Source organism: Sus scrofa, chromosome 14 (assembly GCF_000003025.6).
Source record: "Sus scrofa isolate TJ Tabasco breed Duroc chromosome 14, Sscrofa11.1, whole genome shotgun sequence".
Classification (NCBI taxonomy): Eukaryota; Metazoa; Chordata; class Mammalia; order Artiodactyla; family Suidae; genus Sus; species Sus scrofa.
Window position 1 is genome coordinate 113,230,188 of NC_010456.5, and position 24,908 is coordinate 113,255,095.

At 49.0% G+C, this 24,908-nt stretch overlaps 2 protein-coding genes across 2 annotated transcripts in view; one reads left to right on the forward strand and one right to left on the reverse strand.

Moving 5' to 3' along the window:
* PITX3 (paired like homeodomain 3) lies at positions 7 to 11,206 on the reverse strand. Its single transcript, XM_021073065.1, is given in 6 exon segments — positions 7 to 1,016; positions 1,019 to 1,355; positions 1,891 to 2,093; positions 2,268 to 2,397; positions 3,396 to 3,453; positions 11,126 to 11,206. Coding segments are annotated over 4 exon segments (897 nt in total). The 5' UTR covers positions 2,386 to 2,397; positions 3,396 to 3,453; positions 11,126 to 11,206; the 3' UTR covers positions 7 to 777.
* Positions 15,299 to 24,908, forward strand: part of GBF1 (golgi brefeldin A resistant guanine nucleotide exchange factor 1) — a 133,987-nt gene continuing 124,377 nt past the window's right edge. The window contains 1 exon segment of the mRNA XM_003483549.4: positions 15,299 to 15,568. The gene's annotated coding sequence lies outside the window, so the exon portion shown is untranslated.

The window sequence follows — 24,908 nt, forward strand, 5'->3', positions numbered from 1 at the left end:
AATAAATGTCTGTTACAGACCAGAATTTTATTGCTGTTAGAGGCCCAAACCCCTCGTAGGAACAGTGAGAAACAGGTGCAGAAAGTCGGAGTAAAACTTATCTAAAGTCATAGGCTTCCTAAATCGCAGAGTTGACACCTGCAGGCATTCGAGACGGGACCTTCCAGTTATCCTCCAGGAGACCACGAGGTGGCGCCTCAGCACCAGCTTTGGCCAACGCCAACCCAGCAGTTAGTCCCCAAGCCGCACAGAGAAACACGCCTGGCCGCGTTCTCGCTCTGCTCCAGGAATCCCTGGGCTTCCCGGTCCTGGTGTTGGGGGTCTGAGGGGGACTGAAGTCCTAGAAGCCTGGACCTTCATCTCTTTCCTGTACACCCAGCTCTCCTTTAAACATGGGGAAGGATGAGGGGAGAAGGCTCAACCGCAACTGTGAATCATCAGGCCTTTAACGGTCCGCGCACGTTTATTTCATTTCTCTTTGAAAACCGGGGAGGGGGAGTCTGGAGAAGGCGGGGTGGGCCAAGGGCGAGTTGGCCCTCGGGGAACTGGTCCCTGTTCCTGGCTTTAGTCCCAGGGGCGCGGACTGTGTGTAGGGCCCAGTCCATCCCTCAGGCCTGGGAGGGGGAAGGCTTTCCTGGGCCGGCCGCCTCCCAACCCCGGCTGCCCCAGCACCCCTCGCAGACCCCGGGGCGGGAGCAAGCCAGTCAAGACGACCCCAGTCCCGGGAGGCTGTGAATTGCTGCCTCCGCCCTTGGGGATGATCGACGGGCCGGGCGCTCATACGGGCCTTTCCACAGCGTACTGGCACGGACTGAGGTTGGCGGCCGGGGGCGGCCCGGGCACTGCGGGGTAGCTGAAAGAGGCGTGCTGTTTGGCCTTGAGCCTCAGGCTGGCCAGACTCGAGTTACACGGGTCCCGATATACGTAGGGGGAGGAGGCGGCCGCAGCTGCGGCCGCGGCGTAAGGGCAAGACACAGCCCCGGAGGACACTGCGGCGGGAGGCAGCCCGGGGGTCCCCCGCCCAGGCCCTGCAGGGCTCCAGGCCCTGGCACGGTGCCCGGGGCGGCCGCGGCCGAGGGCACCATGGAGGCGGCGATGGAGCTGGGTGGCGAAAAGACAGGCTGCGAAGCCAGAGGACCCACGTTGACCGAGTTGAAGGCGAACGGGAAGGTCTTGGCGGCGAGTGGCGGGCCGAGCGCTTTGGGTGGCCAGTTGCCGTAAGAGTAGCCGGGGTACACTTCCTCGTAGGGCGGCACCAGCCCCCCGAGTGGCGCCGCGAAGCCGCCCTTGCACAGCTCCGCCTGCTGGCTGCGCTCGCGCTTTCGCCACTTGGCGCGCCGGTTCTTGAACCACACCTGCGGGCGTGCGAGAAAAGTTGTCAGGGCCCAGCCGCTGCCTCGCGAACGGTGGGTGGGTCGCCCAGAGGCGGGTCCGAGTGGGGGCCGGGGGCAGGCGGAGTGGAAAGAAAACGAGATGGCCGGCGACGGGAATCGGATGGTGGAGCAGCCCGACCGCGTGAGGGCGTGGTGCCCAGAGTCAGCGGACTGAGAGAGCAGCAGCGGGCGGCAGGACTGAGTCGGGGACCACAGGCTCATAGGGGTAGGGGTGGGGTTGGTGGGAGTAGGACGGGATCGAGGAGGGCTGAAGAGGAGAACCAGAGATAGTGCCAGAGGAGAAGGAATCCGCCGCCTGGGGTGACAGGGTGGAGTAGGAGCCGAGATGGGGGGGTTGGTGGAAGCCGGGGCCAGAATCAGGTGTTGGGTCCGAGGATGAGGCAGGCGGGGCAGAACTACAGGCTGCTCTTTCCGAAGCTACTGGCTGAGCAGCTGGTGCGAGGGAGGCCCGGGGTAGGGTGTGGGTGGCGGCTCTGGGGCGGGAAGGGGGGCGTACCCGCACTCGGGCCTCAGTGAGGTTGGTCCACACGGCGATCTCCTCGCGCGTACTCATGTCGGGATAGCGGTTCCTCTGGAAGGTCGCCTCCAGCTCTTGCAGCTGCTGGCTGGTGAAGTGCGTGCGCTGCCGCCGCTGCTTCTTCTTCAGCGAGCCGTCTTCGGGGGAGCCTCCGGGCAACGAAGCCGAGGCCTTCTCTGAGTCTGGGGGCAGAGATGGGGGCAGGTCACAGCGCGTCCTCTCCTGAGCGGATTCCCGGGCTCCAGGACCTGGGCCGCGGGGCCCTTCACTTGCTTTCGGACTTCCATCGCCGGGTCCTACCCGGTTTAGGGATGGAGCTGTTATTTCCCCCCACCCCCAGAAGGGGGCGCGCTCACCGCTGTGCTCTTGGCCCTTGCAGCCGTGTTCTGGGAGTGCCGGGTGAGGGGTGCCCGCATCTGACAGCGAGAGGGCTGGGCTCCGGGCCTCTGCCTCGCTGAGCAGGCTGAACTCCATGGGGGAAGTACTCTGGAGGGCAAAAAGGACACAGATCAGGTTAATGAGAATAAAATCTCCAGGTTATCTGGTTCCCAGCAGTGTTTCCCCACCGGTTCTCCGTTCCCTGTCTCAGCTGCCAACATAAAGCTACACCTGTGTGGGGTGCCCTGGGATAGAATGGGTAAACAGCAGTCTAAGCGGGGAAGGATGCATACTTAGAGGTTTTATACACATATATACATACTAGACTTTGATTTGGTCACTGCTAGACACCTAGAACTCTGCCTGGTGGACAGTTATGTTCAATAGATATTTATTGAATCAATGAAAACCACACTATTGCACACCACATGCCATATGCCACATCCCCAAACACTTAAATTCCCTCTCACAGGAGTGTCCAATATTCCCATAAACTCAAACATACCTGTCAAACCAGTCATACCTGAGACACCTGTGTTAGTCACTCCTGTGGGACAGATTTTGAATCAGGCCTGACATTTCTCCCATAAGGAGAATCACTGGTATCGTCTATGGATACTCCCCCCTTCAAAAGAATGCATCAATATTCGGTATGATCATCCTTTTTCAGGTGAGGAAACTGAGACTTGAAGTAATGATTAAGGTCACCAAGCTTGTAAATAGTAGAGCTGGGATCTGAACCAGGTCTGGGAGATTCCTAAAGTATGAAGACATTTGCTTTTTCACATTTTGTTCTTTGGGGGCCCTCCTCACAACCCCCCTGAGGGACTAGCCTCAGGGATAGAACTCTAGCCTGATCTCACCTGGGTTTGCTTCAACTAGGGCAGCCCTGCTTTTGTCTGTTTTGTTTATGTTTTCTGGAGAGATTTCATTTGAAGAAAGGGTGTCAGGGTCAAAACCAAGTTTGAAAATCACTGTCTACCTCTGCCCCCAACCCAGACACTGCATGCCACCAGTCACCACTCTCATGCACTGTCTCCAGCAGGCTGTGGATACAGGCTTCTTAAAGCCCCCTTCCTACCTTTACTCCCTAGATCAAACCTCACCTGACGTTGCCCAGGAGCCTTCAGGGTCCCCTTTCCTGCTGGCTCTCCCAGGCCCCCTCTGGTGGGAAGAAGGGAAATGGGCACTCGTGGGGCTCAGGACTCTGGATGCTGCTTGGGCAGAGGAGCACCAAAGGAGGCTAGGGACAGAGGAGCAGGGGCGAAGAGCTGGGTAGGAGGGGTCCATCTGCCTCCCCGTTAACAGGGTCTTAATGCAGGCTGTGCAAGGTGGCATTAATGTGGTGGATTAGCCTAGATTGAGATGTGTGTCACTTGGTCGCTCTGAATTGATTAGGAGCATTTCCCAGGGAGGCGCAGATGGGCAGCAGCCTGTATTTGCACATGGTAATGCCCCCTTCAACCAGCTCAGGGATGACAGCTGCCCCCTCCCTCCACCTCTCAGGCGAGATTGGGGGTGGGACAGAGGTCAAGGCAGGAGGTTGAGAAACAGTCTCTGTTCTTTCCACAAGCAGAGAGGACTAGACCTTGGACCTTTCCCTAGGGCTGGAGAGGCAGGGCTGAAGGGAACCCGAGGAAGGAAAGGGAGAAGCCAAGCCAAGGGTGGGGGTGCTCAGCTTCCCTCCCCTTCCAGGTCTGAGGACAGGAGCCAGAGGCATAGGGCTGGCCCCAGGATGCTCCGATAGAAGGGAGAGGCTCTTGGGAAGGACCTGGAGCAGCCTTGACTGGTAGCTCTTCCCGAATAGCTGGGGAAGCTTAGAAGAGCTAGCTTGGAAAAGGGGTGCTCTGAAGTCTCCCCTTCATACCCAAGACACCCTCAAAATTGCAAACCACACCTCTGACCTCTCCAGAGGCCCACAGGAGCAACACAGAGCTGGGAAAAGAGGGACAGTTGGGTTTGCCTGTAGGGAAAGCTGAATCCCACCATTGCCATTCATCCTTCTGGTCGACTTTGGCTCCAGACTTGCCATTTTTCCAAACTCCCTTTCCCCCAGCATTCCATACCTGTGTCTTGATTTCACCCTTAATTTCAGCAGAGGGAGGCAAGGTGAGGAGAGATAAGGGCCAGAGTAAAAGACGAGGCCGAGAAAGCAGAGTTCAGGCTGTGTGTTCCCAGAGACAGACAGACACACATGCAGATACACATGGGCCCCTACTCAGACAAAATAAGCACTTGGACTTGGAGCTAGAGGCACACAAACACACACTCTCCCACACATGCGCTCCCACATTCAGGCAGACAGACACACACCGTCACACAGTCTCCTCTCTCTGTGACAGGGACAGCTGCCTTGGCTGTTTTGGAGCTAGCCATTATCCTCCCCCCTCCCCTTTCTGGCCCCTTTGAACCTCAGCTCTCAGTCCCAGGAACTAAGGACGCTGTGGGGGAGGAGGAAGCCAAAGGAGCCAGGGGAGTGGTCGACACTCAGAGGCTGCTGGGGAGAGCCTGTCTGGCTGAGTGGGGAGAAGGTATGGGAATGCAGGGGTGAGGGGGGGGTGGAGAAACTGATCAGGCTCCTGCTGGGAAAGTAATCCGTACACCCTATACCCCAAAGAAGCTAGGTTGGGAGTCAAAAGATCTGGGTCCATGTCCTGGATCCCCAATTTACCAGCTCTGTGTCTTTGGTAAATTACTTCTCGGGGCATAGTTTTTCATCTCTAAAAGCGAGATTATAATCTCTTCCCTACCTACCTTCCCTAAGGTTCAAACAAAACATAGCAGGTAGGGATAAACCGCTATTCAAGGTTTTGTTTTTTTTTTTTCCCCCCTCATTCATTGAAATGTTTATTTGGCACCTTCTATGAGCTGGGCATTGAGTAGGGCACTCAGGATACAGTGGTAAATAAGATCTCATTCTTTTCTTCCTTTTTTTTGGCCATGCCTGTGGCATGTGGAATTCCTGGGCGGAGGATCAAACCCACATCACAGCAGCGACCCAAGCTGCTGCAGTGTTGACACGTAACCCACTGCACCACAAGGGAATGCTGAGATCTCCTTCTTGTCTCTGCCCTTGCTTGAGTGCTTCCCCTTCCCTAGATCCTGTGTCTCTGAGGAAAGAGTGCTCTGGTGAAGAAAGGTGAGTCTGCTGCCCTTTAGAGAGGGATGCAAGGGTGTGTTCTCAGCGCTCTCTCCTAAACTTAAAGGCAGGAGCAGTCAGTAAGGCGAGAGCTAAATGGGCAGAGTAGCCAAAGCTGGGAGCCACTCTGGGGACTGGGGACTGGTAGATGAATGAATGAAGACTTCAGGCTCTCAACTGGGCCAGTAATAGCAGAGAGAGGGGATGTGGCTGAGAAAGGCCCTGCCTCTGAACCTCTGAAGCTGAAAAGGCAGGGACGCTAATGCCAGGCAGGCGAGAGAGAGAGAGAGAGAGAGAGAGAGAGAGAGAGAGAGAGAGAGAGAGAGAGAGAGAGAGAGAGAGAGAGAGAGAGAGAGAGAGAGAGAGCGCGAGCGAGCAGAGGCCTCTAGCAGACTCGTGTCCGGTGGGCTGGTCAGGCAGAGGCTGGGGGCGCCAAGCTGTTGTCTGAGCTGGAGACAGGCTGGCTGAGGATTAAGCTCCCCCAAACTGCTGGAGGTCGGGAAGCCAGGGAGTTGGGACTCCAGCCAGGAACACGTCCACACAGTGACTTCGCCTCCCTCAGTGGACAGGGACAGGCAGTAGGTCTGGAAGCACAGGTTAGGTTGATGCTGGTAGAAAATACCAGGTAGGGTCTAAGAGAGTCAAGAGATAACAGAGACTGGGGCTGAGTCCAGCTCTTAGGGGGCCACCGGCCCCACTGCCGCCTTTCTGACGCAGCCAGCAGGGGATGTGTGGCCCAGGCTCTGCTGGCGTCAGGGTGGCAATCCCAGCCCTAGGGAGAATAGAGGGCCTACCAGTGACCTCTGACTCTGAAGTACAGCAAAGAATTATAGGAAGCTGTCATGGACGGTAGCAAGAACAAAGTATCCAAGATCTATAAAGGTGGGAAGCAGAGACTGTCACAGACCAGCGAGGCCATGGCGGGGAGGCCATGATTTCCAAGGGATGCAGCTCATGGCAAGAAGGCAAATATCATGTGCACCCACTTTGGTCCCAAAGCTGAAGGGGAGACCAGGGCACAGCCAGAGAGCCCCCAAAGAGTTGCAATCATAATGCCGAAGGCAGGAAGCATACCCCGGAACTGAAATGGGAGAAAACCTTTTTCTTGCAGGGGCTGAATGAAAAGGAAGGTAAAAGGGGCTGAAGTTATGAGGCGGTGGCTCAGCTTAGCCAGCGGCAAGTTGGCAAACAGATGTAAACCAGAACGGAGCTATCCCATAAACCTGAAACGAAAATGAGGCCCTGAAGTGCACACAGCATTGCGTGCATTAGGGATGCAGAGCACCTACACCGTCTGGTCTGCTGAGTAGCCGTGAGCAAACGAGAGCAAGCGAAGACAGCTGTGGACAAGGCTCACCGCCCCAAGAGGATCCCCCCACCCCAAGACTCAGGTGGAGGCAGCAACGATTTGATGCACTTAATATATCCAGGGGTAAATCAGGGATCCGAGAAATGGGCCTCCACACCCTTCCCTCTCCTCCTTCCTTCTTTCCTTCAACAAGTGGTAGGTGCTAAGACAGATCGCCAAGGACGGTAAGGCACAGACCCTAACTTCTAGGAGCCTACCGTGTGCAAATGCAAACACAGCACAGGACGGAGTGGTGGTCTGCATGGGTCTGATTCTCAGATTGTGGAAAATCAGAGAGACAGAAGCCCATGTAAGGTGGTATCAAGTTTTTGAGTTCAGAGACTGTAGCACCTGGCTGATCTGGGAAATAGGGAGGCAATGAAGGGGGCAGAGGCTTTAAAATAATAGGGCAGTATTGGGAATGAACCGGCAGGTTCAGACAGCAGCAGGGAGCCTAGCTTGGCCAAGGTCTTAGTGCGGGCAATGGGAGATCATCTGAGAAAAATGGACAGGCTGAGGGGATCTTCCATTAGGGGCAAAGGATGGGGGTACATGTTTGATACAGTGGAGGCTAGAGCATCTCCCGCTTTTCCATCAAAACCCCCGTAAAACTAGTACGAGAAGATATAGGACAGGAAACTTGGGGCGCAACCTGAAACAGCTGCCACCAGTGTAAAATTTCTTTGAGATCTTCAGCTGTTAAAAATGGAAGCCAATTTTGCATTCTGGCCCACACTTAAGTTATGCTTGTTTTAATATAAAAATAATGTTTTCTCTCCAAGTTTCTGAGAGACATCCTCAAGTGACATCCCCACACCAGGAAGATGGGCCCCCTTTAGACTGCAGTGTCGTGCCACTTCCACTCCTATACTACCCTCTCCCACCTGCCTCCCTTGAAGCATTGCTCCAAGTAGTGGGAGTCACTGGAGGCTTGCAGGTGAGGGAGTGGCATAAAAGCAGCACCTTTGGGATCTTTGTTTGGCAATGGTGAGCAGAATGGGGCAGGGGAGAGATAGGAAAGGGGAAACTATTCACTGAGAGGTGAAAAGTGAAAAAGGCCCTGGGGAGAAAAAAGAGTGGAGATGATTCCAAAAGCAGCCCTTTCTCCCCCACTGCCTTTTCTTTTCTTTTCCTAACAATCTTATCACAGGTCCCCAGGGACTAGACACTCTAGATAAACCCCAATCTCAAGAACTAGTGGATCCTTCAGGTTAGCTTCCATGTCCCTCCCCGACACTCTAGGAAGCATCGTGTAGAGTCGATGGAAAAGAAAGATATGGGTGCCCTTCTCTTGTGCCCACCCCAACTCAGCTCCAGCTTGCCTCCCCTGTCCTCCCTCCCTGGACCTGGGTTCTGGGCCCATATTCACAGCCTTAAGCAGGATGCAAGCAGGATATTCATCCTAGTAGAGGAGCTAAGCATTTGGGGAGCTCCCTAGAACTCTTTTCAGTGGGGGCAGGGATAGTGGCTGGCATCTGAAGCCTAGGATAGGGTGTCCCATCTGTCACTGAGAATCTTCCTGGGGTTGCCTGGCGGATGCTAGCAGGCTGGTCTAGGGCTTGAGACCCCACCCTTCCAAAAAAAGATTCTGTGGCTAGAGGGGACCTACAGTTTGGGCGTAATAATAGCAATAGTGTTTCTTATTTCTGTGCGAAGGGCTTTCATGTACACGATTTCATTTAACTCTTAACAACCACCTTGAATGGCAGGAATGACTATCCCCATTTCATCTCTAAGATAAGTTTGTTCACAGTTACACAGATTGAAGAGATCCTAACGCAGTTCTCCTAAGACCAGGGGCTGAGCTCTTTCCACTCCTCGCCCCCTCCGCCCCAGCAGCCATTTGTGGCTCTGACATGCATTGGTCCTCACAAGCCCTGAAGGATTCGATTTCTACTTCCTGCCTCTACCACCTCCCTGGAAATGAGCTCTGGAAGTTTGCTGCCCACTGTGTGCCAAGGAACATTTTCCTATTCATCCTGTGTTTGCCTTATTCCAGTTCTCAAAGGCCCCCTCGTCTCCAATTTCAGGATTTGGGGAGCAGATCTCCTGCTTATCTCTGCCTTTCCTTATTTGGTGGATTTCCAGCCTATCTCACCTTCCAAAGACCTAACTCTTCAAGTTTGTTCTCACCAGCAGCCCCTGACTCCCATTCTGCTGCCATTCTCTGACCCTTTGCTAGGTCCATGGCATTCTCCCTAAGAGCCAGTGACCAGGCACACACTCAGCTACATGGTTTTATGTAAGGACAGGAGAAGGTTCTGCCTTTTATTTCCAGTCATCTTTATTACAATGCCATTGCTTTTTGGCAAAAGCATAACTTAAGGCTAAGGTCTTCATGGGTGTAATGCCTATAATGCTTCCTCTAGTCTTTTCCTGACTCAGAGCCTTTCATTTCACCCATAATTTCAATGATTTTTCAAATAGGATCACAAGCCCCTTGGACAGGGTACTGGAATGTGATGGGGATAACCAGGATGTGACCCTCTATTTACCGGAAAGGGGCAAGGGACAAAGGAGATTGAAAAACATTGTCCTAGCTGGTGATCAGCAAACTTTAAAATTAAGGAATGGAGGTGGGAGTGTGGGGAAGATGTACTGTATGTCACTCACGGGTGGAGGGTGAGAAAGTTTGGACCCGCTTGTTTAGATTACTCGTTGCTAACATATTATCTCGCACTTGTCCCCACGAAACTCAGTGCCCAAATGGGCTGTTTTGCTTAGTTACATAGACCAGGAGAGTTCTGTCTACTCCCTTCCCTTGAGCTTAACTGGGCTCTGATTAAAGAGTTGGAGTTGGGGTGGGCAGTCACTGCATGGGGTCCAAAGGAATCAGGTCCCTCCCCTAGCTGCATGAAAAACAAATGCAGTAGTTAGGTAGGGCCGAGACACCCTTCCCAACCAGAGCTGGAGGGCAATATAGGTCCCATGTTGGATCCCAGTGTCTGGATTCCATGTGTCTCCTTCCCACCTCCTCTCAGCCACTAGAGTGGTTGATGGGACTGAGGGAGCGAAAAGGGACACAAGACCACAGGGTTTGCTTTGCTAAAGGGCTGCGGTTCGTTCTTTGGGCCTGGGCTCTTGCTCAGTGTGAGGAAGAGTTTAGCTTGCTGACACCAGGCAAAGAGTATGGGGGTGTCTGTTCAGCTGTACTGGAATTAGAGATTGACTGAGTTTGTGAGGGAACTGAAGCTGTCAGGGGCTTGTGCTGGACTCCTCCTTGCCCTCCCATTGCCCTTTGTGGTTCGTTCCTTCCTTTCCTGGTCTTGGTTCCCATTAGCAATCCCACCACTGGCTCTCTCCCCACAAATTTGGATTCTGGGAGTCCAGGGTGATGCTTAGATCTAGCCTGAGTTGGAGAGGGAATGTCTCCTGCCTCCACTTCAACCCAAGGCCAGGCTTCACCCGGCAGCCCTAGGAACAGAGACAAGTTTGCAAAGTGTGAGCTGGGATTTTAGGCAACCCACCACAGCGAACCCCACCGTACACGCAGCAGCTGGGCAGGCGCTGCCGGGTAAATGGACATGCCACTCGGCCAGGGACATTCTGTCCACCGCTGCCCAACACAGCGCCTGCTCCGGAGAGACCAACCTCTCTGCCCCGGACATTCTGTCCGCTCCGAGCCCCGCGCGCTGCGGACATTCCGTCCGATTCCGTGGCTGCCCGAGGTCGGGACCCATCAGGGCCCTGACAACCCAAGCGGACACGCCAGACCCTCCTCCTAGTCACTCGGACTACCCAGACTCGGCCTGAAGCCCGCACAGCGGCCATCTGACCCGGTCGCGGCCCGGCTCTCGGAAAACGGCTCCTATCCCAATTGCGAAGCAGCTGGGAAAAGAAGCGTGTGCGACCAACGCATCGTTGCTTCCAGTCCCTGGAGTCTGAGACCCAGCGTGTGTGTGTGTGTGTGTGTGTGGGGAGGGGTGTCGGGCACCGCCATCTGCCCCCTTGCTGGGCGACCGCCGCCAGCTCCCCCGGCTGGCCAGGGCCTCGGCAACCCCTTTCACTCCCTAGCTGCTGGCCCCGCGCCTCCGGATTCCAGGGTGCTTTCTGGTAATGGTTTCCCGACTCAACTGTCCGCTTCGCAGAGCCCCTGTCCTGACCTCACGTCTCCGACTTCTCTTCGATCCCTTGAGTCTTCCTCTTATCTGTCCTCCGAGTCCTGACGCTAAGTTTCCCTTTTTCTAAGTCCTGGCCCCGGGTCTGCACTCCGCCCTCCCAGTCTCGACCCGTTCCCCAGGCACCGTGCTCCAGTTCAGCCTCCCTAGGTCCCGTTTTAGGGATCCCAAAGTCCAGCCATGGCCCCTCGGCCCCGTGAGTCCCTGTCTCCCGCATGGTCAAGCACTCACAGTGAGTCCCGCAGCAGGCAGACTCCCGGCAGCGGCGGCGGCGGCCGCAGTCTGGAGGGCAAGCAGGGGCCAGAGGCCGGGCACCCGGCCGGGGTGGGGGCCGCCCCCCTGCGCCCAGGCCGCCGCTCCGCTCCGGCGCTCCCGGACTCGCTGGGAGAGAGTGAGCCTCGCCGTGCACTGCCACCCCCCGCCGGCGCCCATTCACTTTATGGCAGCCCAGGGCGCCCCCAGCCCGCCGCGGCGAGCCTCGCGTGTCGGGCCCCGCCCCCTTCCAGCTGCGCTGCCCGGGCTCCACCCTTTCCAGCTGTGAATTTTCTGGCCCCGCCTTCGGGGGCGGGCTCCGGCAGGCGCACAGCCAAGAACTCCGCCCCCTATCCAATCGGAGGCGCTTCTCCGCAACTGGGCCCCGCCCCTCCCCACGTGGCTGAAACCATGCTCCAGCGAGAACGCTTTGGCACAACCAAGCCGGAGCGTAGAGTGGACCGGGTGTCTCCACCGAGCCGGGGCCCGTGATGTGGGGGCCAGACCACCACCCCGAGCGAAGTGGAACGGTGCTGGGGGATAGGGTCAGGTGGAAGTGCGCACGGATTGGGAGAGGCCAACGGGTTTCTGCGCTCAGAATTCGTTGCCGCTCAAGTTTCGGCAATTTTCTCCACTTGTCGCTGTCTGTCTCCCTGCCCTTTTGTCTCTGCTCCAATTCTCCCACATCTCGCCTTTCTTTCCTTTTTTTTCCTCCGCCACCGCTTTGCTCCTGCTGTTTGTCTCTCTCCTTCCTCCTCTGCCACTTTGAAAGACTAATTTCTCTTTCTGCTCCTATTTTTCCTTGCTTCTTTCTCTCTTCCTCTTCTCCGCTATCTCCTCTCCCCTACCCCCCACCTCGCCCTTTTTTCCCCTCTCCTCTAAGGAAGGTGGCTTCATGAAGAAAGCAGAAATTGGAATGAGACAAACCAAAACGGCATTCTAACCCTGCTATCAACTGTGCCATCATCTAGCGACTTTGGACAAGTAACTTTACTATCACTCCCAGCCACTTCCTCAAGTTAAAGGAGGTTCTAACTGGATCTCAGGGCTTGGGCTGGGTAACCCTCAGAGGGCTGGGTAATTTTCCCTGTCAGTCTGCATGCTTGTCTCACCCAGATTAAATTCTCCTAGCCTTAACAGGGCTACCTTCTTGGTGATACCAGGTTAGGTTCTGTGGCCAAGGTGTGTCCTTGGTGCTTGCTGGTTAGGGAGTCGCAAGGGATAGGACAGATGTCCCAAGGAACATAGAGAGTCAGGCTGGGTTGCTAGGTTGCCCCTGATGGTCTTAAGCCCTATCTCATACTGTATGCCTGGTGAATCTGACCAATCATGCCTCTGCTCAAAACCTTTCAATGGTTCCTGTTTGCCTTCAGGATAAAGGCCGAGTTCCCTTGCCTGGCATAGAAGACTTTTAGGGCCTGATCCTGTCTTAATCTCCAATTTCCTAGTGGTTTCTTGCACACCTCTTACAGTAAGATATCTTTCTTTCTTGCTTGCTTTTTTTTTTTTTTTTTTTTTTTTTTGTCTTTTTGCCTTTTCTTGGGTCGCTCTCGTGGCATATGGAGGTTCCTAGGCTGGGGGTTGAATCGGAGCTGTAGCCGCTGGCCTACGCCAGAGCCATAGCAACGCGGGATCCGAGCCGCGATTGCAAACTACACCACAGCTCACAGCAACGCTGGATCCTTAACCCACTGAGCAAGGGCAGGGATCGAACCCGCAACCTCATGGTTCCTAGTCGGATTAGTTAACCACTGAGCCACGATGGGAACTCCTTTCTTTCTTTCCTTCCTTCCTTCTTTCTTTCTTTCTTTCTCTTTCTTTCTTTCCTTTTTTCTCTTTCTCTCTCTCTCCTTCCTTCCTTCCTTTCTTTTCCATTTTATCTTTTTAGGGTTGCACCCACAGCACATGGAAGTTCCCAGGCTAGGGGTCTAATCGGAGCTGCACCTGCCGGCCTACTCCACAGTAACTTGGAATCTAAGCCGCGTCTTCGATCTACACTGAAGCTCATGGCAACACCAGATCCATAACCCACTGAATGAGGCCAGGGATCGAACCTGTGTCCTCATGGGTACCAGTTGGGTTCGTTACTGCTGAGCCATGACGGGAACTCCAGTAACATATTTCTAACCAAGCTTCATTTTTCCAACTCCTAGTCATCCCCTGAAGTTCCACTAAGGCCTCATTCTCTTGGGAAGCCTTTCCTGAATTCCCAGGAATTAGCTATATGTCTAGCCTTTTGCTCCCACAACCCTCTTGTGCATACCCTCTATTACCCCACCCATAATATTGAAGAGATCAGCTTATGTGTTGTCCCTTATGATACTCAGATTTAGGAGGGCAAGAACCATGTTTCCCTGATCTTTCTATTCTTAAGCATAATGTAGAAATTTAATACTAAAATCTAAGATGGAGACGTTTTGACTGGTAAGATAATGTAGGTTAGAAGGGGCTGGGGCGTTGTCATCTTTTTCCTTATCTCTAATACACAATTGCATTCGTGCTTTCAGATCGATTAATTTCTAGAGGTATGTAGGAGTGGAGATGGGGTAGAAGGGAGTTTTGGGCCACTTAGAGAATTTTCCAGTTTATTATCCAGGACTTCTCTGAGATATGCCCAAGAGACCAAGTATCAGTTTTCAAATGAAGGTGGAAAATGGCTCAGAGGTAGTGTGGAAAGAGATGCTATGGTGGTTGTACCCGCTACTCCTGACTTTTTGGGTGAAAGAGGCAAGGTCTTCACCTGGACCCAGAGATCAGGAGCCCAAAATCCAGGTGCAGGAAGCTGTTAAGGAATTCTTCTGATGTCAGTTCTGGTGGTTTCTTCATATTAGAGGGTTCTAGCCCAAGGTTGGTCTTTGGCTGTCTGGTTTTGAGACCACATTCCTATGGGGTTAGGAATGGAGTTTCCCTGGACTTGGGTCATCCATAAATGGGAGAAAATGAGGGGAGAGTTGGTATCTTCTTTTACTGTGTCCCAGCAGTCTCTTCAGATCTGCAGGAACACCTGGGCTTTATTCCAGCAGACAGGCTAGGAATTCCACCATTCAATCTGCAAGGAGAAAGTCATCTTTCTGTCCTCTTTCTACACACTCTTACTTCTAGGTAATTCTAAATAACTTGGTACCCTGTATCTTCTCTTGCCAGGGGAGAAGCAGCTGGGGGCAGGAGAGTGAATACTGTGGGCTAGCATCTTGCCCTCAGGCCTCTTAGCATTTCTAAGGCAAACAGTAAAGGTTTCAGTTTCCTGTCCCTGGTGATGAGGACTAACCCGTGTGGTTAGCTTTTTTTCCAGGTAGGTAAAGGGTGTCTGAGGCTTAGGATGAGGGTCAGAGCTGGGAGTCACAGTCTGATAGACTAAAGCATAAGAAATATCGAAGGGCAGTGAAAAAGAGAGCTGGAGTGGAGTGAGGACACCTGGGTTTGTCTCTCTGCTCTGTAATTAACTAGCTATAAAAAAACGTGGGGGCTCTCTTTCCATTCTGGGAATCAGTTTCCTGCTCTGCAAAATGAAAGGACCTGAATTAGATACCCAAGGTTTCTGTCACCTCCCATTGTCTCCATCGGCGCAAGTCATAGAAACAAAGTTGAGATGGGACGGACTCATCTATGAGAAGCCAAACAGGGCAAGCGGACGGGACGGTGGGGGAAGGGAGTTTGGAATAGATTGCTCCTCCATCCTGGAGGGAGCCCAGCGATGCCTCGAAAGGAAATGATCCCTCAAGGGTCACGGTATTGGCCCAGGTGACTTTAATAAGGAGTGGCAGCGGGCATCGGGATGGGGGGGAGTAAGGCCGTCCACTCAGGCTCTCAAAACGGACCCCGCCCCCTTTCCAGCAAATCATAGCTTTCTTCCCCATAATGCCCAGCAGCCACTGTCAAGCCACGCACTGCAACCAAACTCTACCCAACTCCGCCTCTCCAACTGCCCAGCACAAATTCTCCTTTTTTATTGGCTTTCATAACTGTCACTCAGAGAGTCCTCATATCCGTTGGTTGTCCCCTGCCTACCCTTTTCTTTCCCTTGTAATCTAGCCTCTTCGGGCACTACCCGCCTCCAAAAGCCAATTTCCTTTCTTCAATTGGATAGCTGGAATGCCACTTTTCACAGTGCAAAGCTATGATTGGCTGTGCGCGGCAGGCTCGCGCAGTTACCAGGCAGCGGGCTAGACTGAGGCTAGTTACCACGTCAGTGAGCTGACAGGGAAGGCAGCCGGCTCCACCGCCCGTTCCGGTCGACTCTTCCCGACCAACTGTGCGGCTCTTGATTTCAGCGTCAACTCCCAGGAAACGAGCACCTTCCCTGCTCGCATCTGCCACCAGAGCCGGTAGAGCAGCTGGGAGACGCCTTCGGGGCCTGGGCTGGACATGAGCAGCGGCTGCCGGTCCTGGGACTAGGCCCCGCCATTTTGGATCCGCTGACAGGTCAGCGAAGTCTCTTAAGAGTTCCAGAGTCGTGAAGGCCGCTCTGACATCGCGAGAGGGAATAGGGGAGGAGGGCCCTTAAATTGAATGAGCCGGGGCAGAATCGAGAAGAGGGAGAGAATGTTATGGGAGGGAACTGGGAGAGGTGCAGGGGGGCAAAGGTCAGGCCCCTGCCGCCGGAGGGACGACTTCGACTCTGGCTTTCGATCTCCTTCGGATGCCGGAATCCTTCTTCCTGTGTTCCTAGATTTAACCTAGTCGTCAGCTTCTCGCTTCCGGAGCTTTCTACATCCTAAAGGGCCGAGTCCCCAGAACCTGAAAGGAAACCTTGAGAGTACTGTATCTTCTTTTCAGGGTTGCTTTTTAGACTTTAGATATGGGAGTCTTTCCAGATTCTGTACAGCATCCACCTCTGTGTGAGTGTCTCATTAATACAGCTGAACTGCATCGTTAATGATGATGAACTAATGCAACCTAGACCAGGATTGAGGCCAGCCTCTTTGGAACCTGGGCTAAGAGAAGGCTTTCCTTTTATGTGGTTTGTATGTAAACACTGGCCTTGTTTTCTGAGCTTGTTTCTTCGTTTACACAATCTTTTACAGATGTTCATTTCTAGTGTATGTTTTTGGTTGACATTCCCTCCAACCCCCACCCCCAGGTCTTCTCTTCAGTTGGCCTAAGGAGATGAAGTTCAGTCTCAAGAAAGCCACTCTATTATGACATATCTGGATGAGAGCAGAGAGGAACTTCAAGACTTGAATTTGAGTGCCTGTGAAGTTGGTACTATTGGCCTATTTAGTGGATAAAAAAGTCATGAGAGGTGTTCAGTCAGTTTAAAAGCGGTAGGGTTAGGGCAGCAGAATGAATGATGGGACATAACCCCAAAGTGTAGTTTATGGCACTGCAGTGACCTTTGATAAACAGCTGTATTATAAAGCTATAAAAGTCCTTCACGAGTAAAGAATGCCTTTAGAAATGAGGAATGATGTAGATAGTGTTTTTTAAAACACAATGTAGAAATTTGCACACACAGGGGACTCCTGGGCCCTGTGGAGGATACTGAGAGAAAGGTCTCTTTGGGGATTGTTCTGCTCAGTTTGTGCACTTCTTAAAAGCAGTAGCTTATATGTGCACTGGCTTAGCTAGAGCAATAGGGATAAAGCAATATCAACCAAATGCCTTTTCAGCATGTAGTAGACACTCAATAAGTGTTACCTGTACCTAGGATTAGTTTTAGTATATGATCCTGACTTATGGCCTTGGTTCTAGTCCTGGCAGTCAGAACTTTTTGCGTGATGAGGTAGTAACAAGGAAGGTCAAAACCTTATTGTGTCAGAAAGGAAAGCTGTCTAGGTTCTGGAGTGACTAAACTCTGCTCTCCGGAAATTGTGTGTGTGTGTGTGTTGGTAGAGGAGGATAGCATCGTTTGTATTTATTGATTTAGAATAAGTTGGATGGAAATGGTACAAGAAACTATTTGCATTTTAACTTGCTGATCAAAGTTGCAGAATTTACAAAAAAGTAATTGAAAGTGGCTAGTGAAATAACATAGTCATCTCAGAAAGTATCCAGGTTTGATGGGTCTGTCTTTCTTTCTGAGTTGATACACCCTGTTGAGCCCTTTTGGTTTGATAATGATTTGCATAATAGGTAACCTAATCTTTGAGTAGATAGTGTGGTCAATTTAGCATCTTTTCAGCTGGGCTGAAAGTAACTCAGGCATCTAAGAGTTTCCCTTTTCTAAAAAGTTGTTTTCTAGATAGGGATAGTTCTTTCCCCGCCCCCATCCCAAATCAGAAAATTTGTTCTTCCTTCAAGACTTGTACTTGAGCTGCTTTTTTCTTTTCTCTTTTCTTCTTTTTTGGCTGGCTCATGGCATGTGGGCCAGAGATCAGATCTGAGCTGCGGTTGTAACCTACACTGAAACTGCAGCAACTCCGGATCCCTTTAACCTACTGTACCAGGCCAGGATCGAACCTGAATCCTGGCCCTGCAGAGACACCAACCATCCTGTTTTGCCACAGCAAGAACTCCTTGAGCTTCTTTTTATTTGTTTTGTTTTTAAATTTTTGGCAGCGCCTGTGGCATGTGGAAGTTCCCTGGCCAGGGATCAGACTCTCACCACAGCAGCGACCCAAGCTGCAGCAGTGACACCACTGGGTCCTTAACCTGCTGAGCCACAGAGAAACCCCTGAGCTTCTCTTTAGTGGTGGCTTAGACAGTACCTTCTAAGTGATGACAGTGATGATCACTGGCACCCTGAGAACTCACGTTGTTAGACACATCTCCTCATGAGTAGCTGGGCACCAATCCCAGTTGAACTTGAAGTTCTCAGAGTTACACTTCTACTTCACTTCCCTGTGTTCCAGAAGGCAGGATGACTGCCACTTTTAGATAATAACCTCATTGATAGGATACTTAGACTGGCTAGTGTGCACAGCTAGAGAGGAAAAAGACACAGCTCCTGCTTTTGAGGAGACCCATTGTATTTATACGATACTCACTGGAAAGATCATCCTTGTCTTTGTATGTCACTTCTATTGATTGATCACAGTCTGTCCCTGTGGTTCAGTGTGACTAATCAGAATAATTCCGCTGTTGGGGTAATTGTGGAGTTGATTTGAAAGGAGAAAGGAAGGATCATTTTACCTCTGGCTGGAAGAGCTGTGTTGATGTAATTGGCAGGTGTTTTACTGGTTCTCTTTTTCTGTATTTCAGAATGTTCAACAGCAGTTATTTAATTAAATGAAAAATGTAATAGAGGGAGTTCCTCTTGTGGCACAGCAGAAATGAATCTGACTAGGAACCATGAAGTTGCGGGTTCAATCCCTGGCCTTGCTCAGTAGGTTGGGGATCTGGCATTGCCGTGAGCTGTGGTGTGGGTCGCAGATGCGGCTCGGATCCTGTGTGGCTGTGGTTGTGTAGGCTGGCAGCTGTAGCTCTGATTCAGCCCCTAGCCTGGGAACCTCCATGTGCTGTGGGTGTGGCCCTAAAAGCAAAAAAAAAAAAAAAAAAAAAAAGAAAATTGTAATAGAGCACCATAGTGATTTTGAGTCCCAGTTGTGGTGCATATGATCATGGAAGTAATAATGATTTCTTGCCATCATAACCAGGGATTACAAACTCAAATACCTGAGTATCAGACAGGTAATATGAACGAGTGAAGTGAGCCAGGAGGGACTGTATTAGCATGCAGTAGTGACTGTAGTGTACTGGAATATGGGCGTAATATGACCATTATTCCTATTTTTCAGGAGAAATTGGAAATTCAGATCATTGTGTTTTAAACTGTTGGCGGCTAGTTAAATTATTTAAAAATTTTTTTGCAGGTGGAAAAAATATGTCTGTGGACTGAATTCTGCCTCATGACAGTGGATGATGACCCCTGATATACAAGAAGGGCAGGGCTTATGAGGCTTAATCACTGCAGTTCTCTGTATATAATCACACACACTTTTTAATCTTTGTCCTACTCTGCCAACTTTCACCTTTGGTTGTCATGTTGGGTGCCCTGAGTGGTTGAAAGATGAGTGAGAGAAAGAAGCCTTGTTTCATTTTTCATCTCCAAACTGGCAAAAAGAACATCTTTGGATAACCTTGAACATATCTCAGTAGTTCACCTTGCATATAATTCTTGGGATAACCTCAGAATTTCCATCGATGGAGGAGGTGGGATGGTAGAGCTGAGGTACGTTGATCATCTGATTAGCGGATTGTCCAGTGGTGTCCTGTCAGGGCACCAGTGTTTTTCTTGGTTTGATCTTCTTACCTCCAGCCTTTGAGTAAATTTCTTTCTTTCTTTTCTTTCTTTTTTTTTTTTTTGCTTTTTTTTAAGGACCACACCTGCGGCATATAGAAGTTCCTGGGCTAGGGCTCAAATCACAGCTGCAGCTGCCGGCCTATACCACAACCACAGCAACACTGGATCCAAGCCAAATCTTCAACCTGTGCTGCAGCTTGCGGCAATTCCAGAGCCTTAACCCACTGAGCAAGGCCAGGGATTGAACCTGCATCCTCATGGATACTAGTCAGGTTCTGAACCCTCTGAGCCACGATGGGAACGCCAGAGATCTTCATCTTTGGTGCTTCTCTGGAATGTTTGAGAGCTAGAGTGAAGATAAAACCTTGGAAGGACCAGCTCATGGTTGTTTAGCTTCCGGGTATCTTCTGCTCTCACAGAAAACCCATCAGAATTTTCTTGGTTTGCACAGCTGTGAATTAGACACCAAAGCACCATGAAAAAGAAAAAAACCCGAGTCTTTGCTTTTGGAGAATCTAATTTCTAATTGGATAAGAACAACTTTTAAGCAATTAATTAAAAAAACTTAAACAATGGTCTACTAATAGTCTATTTAGAACCAAAGAAATTAAGACACATACACATAAATGAAGAATTAACAATTACATAAAGAGTTGTATATTTCACAAAAGAAATGTGAGCATGCAGATAGCATATGAGGAGACTTCAGGTAGATGTGAAAACAGAAGCATTATGATTTGGCTGGTGGATCAATGTGGGTTCTTTTTGTCTATAGAACGGCCAATATGGAAGGTTCATAAGTTCTAGTAGAGAAAGAAACATGGGATACCGAAAGAAGGCTTGCCTGCCTGGCTTAGAGTCCTTGTCTTCTATGAAGTAATTGTTCTCACAAGAGATATATATGAGCAGCACCAGTATCGAAGAGTCAGTCTTGAAATTAGTTCTTTCATTTAGTCATTTGTTCATTCAGTATTTATCATTTTTCTTACCATGTGTTAGGCATTGGTGATAAAAAAGTAAATAAATTATGGTCTCCTCCTGAGATGCTTATAGACTCCTGGGAGGACAGGCTAAATAAATAATTGTAAATGAGTATAAGATGTGTTTAAATAGAGGTATGTACAAATGCTATGGGGTGACAAAAAAGGAGTACTAATAACTCTCTTGGGGTTAGCTATGGAAGACTTCATGGAGAAGGCATTATCTTAATAATAGCCAGTCTTTGTTTTGGTTGTAATATTCTAGGTAGTATGCTAGGTGCTTGGCAGGCTTCTTATTTAGGCCTTAAAATGAATGAGGAGGTACTATCTGTTTTGCAATGGAGAACTTAGCCAGAAAGGCTAAGAAACTTGGTTAAGGTCATAGAGGTGATTAACAGTCAAGAATACCACTGTGGTATTGGCTCTAGTTAGACTTTTGGGTGGAATGAGTAGGATTCGCCAGGTGGACAAGAGTGGGAAAAAAACACTCAAAACAGAAAAGGAATAGCATGTGCAAAGGCAGACAGCAAAGAGCATAACTTAAAAAGAAGAAACTTTTGTTGGTCTGTTTTATATATACAAAGAAGGTATACAGCATATGCGGGGCATCATTGTCCCCAGCCCAACTTAAGAAATAGAACGTTACCAAGATTGGGGCATAGTGAATGCCCTTCCCTGTTAGTCACAGTCACATCTCCCTTCCTTCTAGCCACCGCTGTAAAATTTTTTGTGAATTTCCCCTGGGTCTAGTTTCAGCAGTGGAATTGATGAGATAGAGTATAAAATTCTTCAAGTTTGCAGGATAACACCAAATTGTTATCCAAATGAATTGTGTCAATTTATAGACTCACCAGTCACTTGGTCTGCATTTTTACCATCTTTTGGTATTGTCAAATTAAAATTTTGTGCTGTTTTAGGGGTATAAAATGGTATTTTATGATAATCTTATTTTGTAATTTTCTTTTCTTTTTTTCTTTTTCTTTTTCTTTTCTTTTTTTTTTTGTCTTTTTGCCATTTCTTGGGCCGCTCCTGCAGCATATGGAGGTTCCCAGGCTAGGGGTCGAATCAGAGCTGTAGCTGCCAGCCTACGCCAGAGCCACAGCAACGCAGGATCCGAGCCGCGTCTGCGACCTATACCACAGCTCACGGAAATGCCGGAACCTTGACCCACTGAGCAAGGGCAGGGACCGAGCCCGCAACCTCATGGTTCCTAGTCGGATTCATTAACCACTGCGCCACGACAGGAACTCCCTGTAATTTTCTTGTTTATTAATGAAGTTAATAATTTTTTTAATGTATTTATTTACTGTTTGTATTTTCCTCATTCTGTGAAATGCATGTTCATATCTATTTCCAGTTTGGGGAGGGTTTTTTACAGTTTTGTAGCAGTTATATTATGTATATTGCTTCTTTATTATATGGGTTACATATGTTTTCTACATTTTCTCCCAGTTTTTGACTTATCTCCACTCCCTCCCCCTTTTTTTTCTTGGCTGCGCTCACGGCGTGTAGAAAGTCCCAGGCCAGGGTTTGAACTTGTGCCATAAACAGTGACCTGGGCTGCTGCAGTGACAACTGACAATGCCAGATCTTTTTTATTTATTTTTTTTTGCTTTTTAGGGCTGCACCCACAGCATATGGAGGTTCCCAGGCTAGGGGTCTGATCAGAGCTACAGCTGCTGGCCTGCACCACAGCCACAGCAACACCAGATCTGAACCGCATCTGCGACCTACACCACAGTTCATGCCAATGCCGGATCCTCAACCCACTGAGTGAGGCCAGGGATGGAACCTGCAACCTCATGTTTCCTAGTCAGATTTGTTTCTGCTGTGCCACAAAGGGAACTCCTGACAACGCCAAATCTTTAACCCCCTGCACCACATGGCAACTCCATCTTTTCCCTCTTTTTTTATGGTGTCTTTTGAACAAATGTCAAATTTTAACATGGTTTAATTTACCTTTTTTTTTTTTTTTTTTTTTTTTTTTAAATGGGTTGTGCTTCTTGTTTCCTATTTAGGTGCTTCTCCCCATGCTGAAATTATAAAAATACTCTCATATATTGTAAAGTTTTCAAGTTTTGCTTTTTCACATTTAAGGCTTTAATTCATTTAAAATAGAATTTTTGCTATTCCATGAAGGATCCAATTTATTGTTTGTGTTTCTCCTGCATTTGTTTAGATCTGGAGGGAGTTGCCAGTTGATATAGTGACTCCTTCTCTTTGAATCCTCTTGGGGTTAGTAGCTGGGATGCTGCAAAGCATAAGGGGAATGCTATAGACCCAGCTTTAAACAGAAAAGTGCTTTCAGAGGATATATGCTGCTTAGAGTCTTTGGGCCAGTGACTTATCTGGCTGGGGGATGTTAACTGATGTGTATTTGGTTGTTCCTTCTCATTATTTCTCTTACAAGGTAAACTTTAAGTTCTTTTCTTTCACACTCCTGAGGTCTCTGTAGGCCTTTGTGATAAGGGGTTCTAGGCCATTGGCTACTGCACAGTAAGTGGTTAATCAGAACTTCCCATTTGAACCTGAAGGTCAGATTTCCTTAAAAGATTCCTTGGGTGAAGAGACTTGCTCAGTGGTTTGGAGGGAGATTAGATAACTCTGCATAGTCCTTGAAAATAATTCCTCTTCATTCCCTATATATAACTTTCTCACTAAGAAAAAAAAAATGAGTTTTTGTTTAGATCTTTGCTATCTTAGAAAGTTGTTAGCTGTTAGTGCCTAGTAAATGTTGATCGAATGTTAGATGATTACTTGAGTTGGTAGCCCAGTTCAAAATTCATTTCCTCCCAGAAGCCTTCCAAATTGCATTTAGATCCTATTAGATCTCAGCTAAGTCCCATTGACACTTTTGTTTGCAATTTGTATGGTAGCATTGTTGTTACATACCTGTTGCTGTGTTGTTCTCAGTATGGATGTTTTCTCTCATTCTTAGTTCTTTAAAAAGAAAATTAAATATTTTATAGTGTCCCCTTCCAGGCTCCTCAAAATATTTTTTTTACAATGATAGTTATTCAGTATATATACTGAATGATAACTATATATTGAAGGGCCCCCATAATATGTACCCCACTTTGCTTTTCTAGCTTACCTGCTGTTATTCCCCTTGAATTAAGGTTCCAAGTCTGGAATAATCATGATCCCCTAAATGCATATGAGTTTTCCCACATATAAGCCTTTACTCTTGCCATTCTTTCTTTGTATTTTTGACTGTATCCTGTCTTTCATTTCCCTTTCCAGGGCCCTCTGCCAGAAATAATTTTCTTTGCTTCGCTACTGTGACAATGTGTATCACTCATGTGTGTATGTGTATATATACACATATATACACATACACACAAACCCACATATATACACATATAAGAAACACACACACACCCATATATATATATATGTGGGTGTGTGTGTGCGTTTGTGTGTCAATGTATGTGTTTTTATCTAATCTACTAGATTATAAATTCCTTGTGGGTGGGTAGGGACAATTCTGTATGACTGCCTAGCATTTTGCTTAGTATATGTACTAAGTAATGTCTGATTGACTGAAGTAAATATTTGTTAGTTAATTAGCTTTCATTGCTGCTGTTAATCATTTACACATGGAATAATACAACTGCTTTTTTTCTCATTGTATTTATTTATTTATATTTTTATTTCTCAAATGAATTTATCACATCTGTAGTTAATACAACTTTTCTAAAGAGCCTGTTTGTTTCTAAAAAAATCAATTAATGAAATTTTTGAAATAGGTAATGTATGTATATGACATAAAATTCAAAAAGTACAGAAGAGTATACAGAGAAAATTAAGTCTTCTGTCACCACTGTTCCCCAGTTCCATTCTTTTTTTTTAGGGCTGCACCATGGCATATGGAAGTTCCCAAGCTAGGTGTCAAATCAGCTTCAGCTGCTGGCCTATACCAGCCACAGCAACACAGGATCTGGACCATATCTACAGCCTACGCCGCAGCTTGTGGCAACACCAGATCTTTAACCCACTAAGTGAGACCAAGGATTAAACCCATGTCCTCATGAGTACTAGTTGGGTTCTTAACCTGCTGAGCCACAATGGGAACTCTCCCCCAGTTCCTTTCTTTGGAGGCAACCTTTGTTAGGAGTTTCTTAAAAATTCTTCCAGAGATCTATCTTGCCTAAATAATTTAAGGAAAGAGAGATACTAGAGATATTATATTTTCTCTTATGATACTTAGAATTATTTTTGAATTTATCTTTCTTATATTTCTGGCTTCACTTCCTCTTCATTATTGTATGTTTTCATCATTAAATCTTCTCAATTCATTGACGAGAACATTGCTTTGTACCTAGAGCATTTAATCTTCTGAGACTAACCTAGTTTTTTTTTTTTTTAATTGTCATTAAGGAGTTCCCTGGTGGCCTAGTGGTTAAGAACTTGGTGTTGTCACTGCTGTGGTGGGGGTTTGATCCCTGGTCTGGGAACTTCCACATGCCACAGGCATGGCCAACAAAAGAAAAAAAATTGTCATTAAAATAAGTGTTGTTGGGGAGTTCCCGTCGTGGCGCAGTGGTTAACGAATCCGACTAGGAACCATGAGGTTGCGGGTTCGGTCCCTGCCCTTGCT